At 59.8% G+C, this 6000-nt stretch overlaps 1 protein-coding gene across 4 annotated transcripts in view; it reads left to right on the top strand.

Annotated features, from left to right (window-relative positions):
* The first annotated feature begins 490 nt into the window (after positions 1-490).
* The window catches only part of PCDH1 (protocadherin 1), a 30934-nt gene continuing 25424 nt past the window's right edge, over positions 491-6000 (top strand). Inside the window, exon 1 of one of the 4 annotated variants that reach the window (XM_059698709.1) lies at positions 491-725. In XM_059698709.1, coding sequence (XP_059554692.1) covers positions 686-725 — 40 coding nt within the window. In that variant the 5' untranslated portion in view covers positions 491-685. Of the gene's footprint in view, positions 726-1847; positions 2236-6000 lie in introns of those variants that run through there. The other 3 variants (XM_059698711.1, XM_059698714.1, XM_059698712.1) reach the window with 3 other exon arrangements.

The raw sequence follows: 6000 nt of genomic DNA, 5'->3' as shown, positions 1-6000 counted from the left end.
CTGACCGCTCTGCGGCTCCCGCCAGAGGGGGAGGGGTGGACTTCCCCCGAGCGCAGTGGGAAGGGAGGGCCACACGGGGGGATCGGGGGTCCTGGCGGGAAGAGGATGGATCTGGAGAAGCAGATGTCCATGGAAGAAGGCACTGGGGGAGACACTTCCTCGGCCTCGACTTCCCGGGGGACAGGGTAGGGACAGGTGTTTGGTGAGGTTAGGAAGGGAATTCGGGAGGGTCCCAGATGGGGGCTCGGGTGGGATAAGTGTAAAGTGAAGAGCCAGGGGTCGCCCTGTGTATCCGGGCCCCGGGTAGTGGAAGACAGCAAAGGGGGTTCCTGGCTTTGGGGGAGCGGTGCTCGGGGCCCCCTCCCAGTGGGACCGGAGCGACTGGAGCTCCACCTCCCAGCCGGGGAAGGGGGGGGCGGGGAAGCGGGCGGGAGGCGGGCGGGCGAGCCAGGAGGGAGGAGGAGGGAGGGGGCGGGCCGGGCTGTGCGCTCTGCTCGCTGCTGGCTCCGCTGCCGCCGCCGCCGCCGCCTCCACCGCCGCCTCACACACTCGGGGAGCGGGAGCGCGGCGCGGACGCGGAGCCGCCGGGGCTGCTGCGCCTGTAGCCCGCCGGAGCCGGAACCTGAACCGCAGCGCCAGCCCGAGCCGTGCGAGCCGCAGCCCGGGCCGGGGCCGGTGGTGGCTCATGGACTGCAAGGCCCGCGGCCGGCGCTGCCCGGAGGCGGGTAAGGATCCGGTGGCGGTGGAGGCGGTGGAGGCGGCGGTGGCTGCCGGCCGGGGGAGCGGCCATGGCCGACGGGAGCTGCGGGAGGGGCGCTCATTCGAGCGAGGCCAGGGGGGCCCTGTCGATGCTCCACGCGCCGGGGCAGAGGTGGGAGAGGCTGGGAGCTTGGAGTGGGGATTGCGGCCGGAGCACCCTGGCCTCCAAGGTCCGCGGCGAGAAGCGGAGCGAGGAGAGGGGGTGCTGAACCGGACCCCAGCTTCGGCGTCCCGCACCCACGCTCGCTTGGAGCCGCGGGGATAAGGAGCCTCTAGGAGCGCGCGGGATGGAGATGGTTTGGGGGAGGCGCGCAGCCCTCAGTGTGTTTGTGTGTTGGGGGGCTCCCTGAGGACGAAACAGCAAGGACCCTCATCCACACACTTGTTGGGTAGCGAGCGTTGCTCGCGCGGGCGCTTCCAGCTCCCCGAGGGCACCCCGAGGACCAGACCACGGACGTATGTACACGCACACATACATCCGTTCATATGTGCACAGACATACCTCCCGAACACCAGCGCCCACTGGGGCACCGGCACTGGCTCAGAAGCCGCTCCAGCGCCTGCACGTTCAGCGGCGGGGACACACAACCCGTGGCCACACAGAACCACGGAAAGCAGCCGCTGTGACATTCGGACACAAGCACAACCCCGTGCCCTCGTGTAAGAGTGCCTCGGCCCCAGTGCCCCTAGATGAACACTTAAAGCCTAGCCTCACGCACATGTATTCCTTTAAGGACCATACCCTCACACAAATGATGTTACCTACTCCCTGGCCAGAACATAGGCACACATCACAGGTCGGCTTGCACCCCTCGACTGCACCCACGGAAACATACAGGCAGTGTCTCCCCACACACCTTGAGCGCACACACCCTAACCCGGTAAAGCACCTGCAGCAGCGCCTCGCGATCACAAACACAAAATCCCCTAACGGTGGGCGTCTCACACATCTTACACCAACAGTGTCACAGTACACCTTGCAGCTAGACACACAAACACACACTCTGTCCCTCTCCCTCGGAGACCAGATTCCGTCGGCGGAAGCCGGAGCCACCCGGGGAGCCCCTAATGCCTTTTCACCTTAATCGCATTGTTATTGTAAATATCTGCACCGCGGGAACACTGGAGGCCGCCGGGCCGGCTTCCCCGCCGGCGCCTCCCCTACTCCCACTCCGGGGCTGGGCCGACCGGGTATTCCCGGAACCAGCTGGACCTGGCCGGTCACGCTATCCCGCTCCCCAGGGCTCCAGGGCCCTTGGTCCCTTTGCAGAGGGAGCCAGCCTGGGGCGGTCATTGAGACCCTCTTTGGACCATATAGCTGCGTCCTCCGAGCCACCTGGGTCCCCAGCACACCTGTTTCCTCTCACACCTGGGCGCCCCTCCGCGGGTCCCCAGCTCCAGGCCTGAGTCTTGTGCGCCGGCAAGGCCCTGGGGCCAGAAGGGAGATCGCGGCGCGCGCAGGAGCAGAATTGGTAGGTGAGATGCGCTCGCACCCCTTCCCCCTAGTTATCCTCGGGAGCCCAGACTTGTGGCCTCAGTTCCCCCAGGAGTGGTCGGCGACTATTCCTTCTACCAGGAAATATTTGGGGCGGCGATGAGGTCTTTGAGGATTGAGCGCCGAGCGAAGACCCCTTTGCCGCCCGCCGCGAGAGGGTCGGTTTTATGGGGACGTCCCCTCCGGGCCTGGCTCGCCGCTTAGTGATTCCGGCGCCGGATCCCTCCCGGCCCCCGCTGTGTGGCTCCGGCCGACGCGGGCTTGCGGGAGACCCTAGGCAGAGGCCGGAGATGCGGAGGAGAGATTCCCCGCAGCGGCCCGTGGGGCTGGGGGCGCCAGGGTGCCAGTGGCCAATGCGTGTTCTCACCGCGCGGTGCCTCCACCTTGCCTGGTGCTCCCAAGGCCCGGCGCCGCCGGGGTGGGGGTGGAGCCGCCCGAGCCTGAGGCTGGTGGAGGAACTGTCGCCATCACCCCTCTCCCCCACTCCCAGCTCTCCTGCGTTCTCTGGGAGGAGACGCCCCGCGCGCGGGGTGTGTGCGGGGAGCGCCCGCTGACCACGGCGGCGTAGGCAGGGGGCTGCCCCGGCCGGCAGAGTCCAGGACGGCAGAGTCCAGGACGTCGTGACGGAAGGAGCAGGGAGCCTTCCATTACTCACTCTGGGCCAACCCTCGTGTACTGCCAGGAAAGAGGGCACCCAGAAGGTGTTTGTAACCGCTGAGGTTTGGGTGTATGTCTGGGGAGGGGCAGTGTGTCACTTTCTTGACGTGGGGGGTCTGCACGGATTGACATTCGTAATTACAACTAGACCAGGCCATGGGGTGGGGTTGAGGGGAGAGGAATGAGAAAGACCTCCAGAGATGGCTGGGGACAGTGAGGTAGAGGAGCAGGCCTGGTTTCCCTGCTCTCCCCTCCACTACCACCACCCGCCAGCCCCGCCCTCCCCCCCCCCCCCCCAGTCCCCAATTCCAAAAGGGATCAGCTGGAAAGGGGTGTCCTGCGGGTCTGGTGTCCTCCTGGCAGAGGATCTGCTGCGGTGGCTGTTCTTCAGGGAAGCTGGGCTACAGAGAGAGTGAGCTAACTGCTGGGAAGAGTGGGATGGAAGGGCCAGGAGGGGGCCGCAAGGGTGGGGGTGTGGCTGAGTGGGAATCAAGGCTGGGGGGAGAGGAGATGGGGGAGGCCCTTCTGATACAGGGCGAAGGCTGCCCCTACCAAGAGCAAGGAGAGTTTGTGCCGCAGACAGATTCTTTCAGCAATGCCTGGGGCACCTCTCTGCCAGGGCCCATGGTGGCTGGTGGGGATGCCATGCAGTAATAGCATACATACCATCCTTGCCTTCATAGGTCTTCCCAACTGGCAGGGGATCGAGTCAACCAATGAGTACCTACTGTGTGCCCGATGCTGTGAATAAAATGCTCTAGTCAGTGATAACGAGTGATATATATGTTTATATATCCTTTATAATGTAATAGAGCTCCCAAATAAGTTCAAGAGGCAGGATTTATTATTTCCAGTTCAGTGTGGAAATCGGTTCAGAAAGGTGAAGCCACTAGGCTATGGTCACACAGCTAGGAAGTGGTGGAGCAATGGTTTGGGCCCCAATAATCTGAAGAATGCAGGTGGCTGGAAGCTCTGCAAAGGTTAATGGAGGGTTGTGTTCACTGGGAGGCCTCTGAACAGCTCCACCCCGCACAGCCCTGCTTACTTATCCTCCTCTCCAGACATTCACTTTGTCCCTGGGTGTGTGTGTTCACATGTTGTGCCTGTTGTGTAACAAACAGAGCAGGGGTCGGGGCTGGGGGTCCAGCGCTGACCCGGACACTGGGAAGTTGATAGCTGTCTCTGTGTGTTTTCTTTTCTGCCAAAGCATTCAGCAGGAAGTGGACTGGGTCCCCCAGGTGGGCTGGAAATGAAGGTTCCAGGTGAACCCTGACCACTGCTCTCCTCCCTCCCCAGATGTTGACACAGATGTTGTTTTTCCTTGACCTTCCCTGGATTCTGCCCCCTCACACCACCTCACTGTGCTCCTTAGGCCTGAGAAGGATGAGTCAGTGTCCCTGCCGAGGCTCTGGTTTCTCAGGGTCCTGGGTGCCCATGTCACTGGGCAGAGGTGGGGACAAGCCTTGCCAGGAAGTCAACCAGGGCTTGGGAGGGGCAGAGATAAGGGCTTCAAAGTCTGCCGTCTGGGACCAATGACTTCCAATAACTAACCACTGGGACAAAGTTCAGGGATGTTGGGAGCAGGGGTGAGGAAGGTAGGGGCAGCCCTCACCCTGCTCCCCTCACTGCTGTTCATGGCTGCTCTGAATTGCCCTGCAGCCCTAGGGTCCCTGAAACAGCCTGGGAGGCCTGGGGTCCTTCAGACCTTGAACCCTAGGCCCTCTCTTTCTGTTTCCCTCCTTGCCTGGCAGGTTTGGCAGCCCAGGGTGTGTGTGTGTGTGTGTGTGTGTGTGTGTGTGTGTGTGTGTGTGTGTGTTGGGGTGGGGGTGGGGGTACATAGCAAACATCATATTCTAGCCTCAGGGGTGATTTCTGTTGACTTTCCCTCCCCCGTCCAGCCTTTCCCCCAGACTTTGGGATGTGAAGAGGCATTCTTCTTTCTCAAACCCTGACTTCCACTTTACTACTTCTGTGACCTAAGACAAGGAATTATTCTTTTTGAGCCTCAATTTTATCATCCGTTGTGGGGAGCCATGTAGTAATAAACTGTACTCACTTCAGAGGGGTGGGAGGATTGGATGAAATAATGTATGTAAATGTAGAAAAATATCAGGGAGTGTTAACTTGGGTCCTGGTGATAATAGCGAAGATGATGGTAAAAGTGATGATGATAGAGTTCGCACTTCCAACTCCTAGGATTTAGTGTATCTCAAATTTGTCTCTTAAAAGTTCAGGGCCATTACTTCCTGCTACCTGGAGATTTCTCCAGGTCCTTTCTCTGGATCAGAATTCCTAAGGGTGGGACCAGAAAAACCCTCATTTTAAAGGAACTCTCCAGATGCTTCCAGTGCCTAAATCCTCTTCAACTCTTGCCCCTACTCTGGGTACCCTCCCCCAATCCCATTCCTTCCCCCGCCCCCCCATTCTTCCTACCTCTTAGGAACACCCCTCCCCCCACTTCCTTGCCTTGATAGTCCTTTGAGGTTCTTTCTCCAACTCAAAATTAGATAGATAACCACAGTCCTTTCCTGGCTCCTCTGCTTGTTGGAGGTAGGGCTGGGAGAGAGAGAGAGAATATGGGGCAGGTCACAAGCTGTTGTGTTTATGCTGCTGGGAGGCCTGAAGGTTTAGAGCCTCAGGTTGTGACCTGGAGATGGGGAAGGAAGCCCCAGCTACTAGTCAGTCACCCTAACTTTGCCAGACCATGGGCCTCTGAATTTGTAGCTAAAACTTGTGGCATTCATTTTTCTTGGAAAAATCTAAACCATAGTTTCATAAAAATTCGTAGAGGGTGATGTGACCCAAAAAGCTTAAGAATCCTTGATCTGAAGAGAGTGAGTGGAGGCAAGCAGTCACTGCCTTATTTCTCCTCTTTGTCAGGTTTAGGGTAATTCCCTGGTGACCCCCACTCTGCCAAGACTTACGCATGGAACTGGGCGCACGGTGATCCCGAGTTATGGAGTTGTGTGTGTGCTATGGGGGTGGGGGGGTGGGGGGCAGAATAAGGTGCCCAGAAGGGAATGAGTTTCTTTGGAGACAGGTGTGTTTGGGTTGGGACATGATGGTCAGATAAGCCCTGTGTTTAGTCT

The sequence above is a fragment of the Myotis daubentonii genome, chromosome 5, assembly GCF_963259705.1.
Source record: "Myotis daubentonii chromosome 5, mMyoDau2.1, whole genome shotgun sequence".
In the NCBI taxonomy this organism is placed as follows: domain Eukaryota; kingdom Metazoa; phylum Chordata; class Mammalia; order Chiroptera; family Vespertilionidae; genus Myotis; species Myotis daubentonii.
Note: the sequence above shows the minus strand (reverse complement) of the source record. Positions and strands in the feature narration are given on the sequence as shown.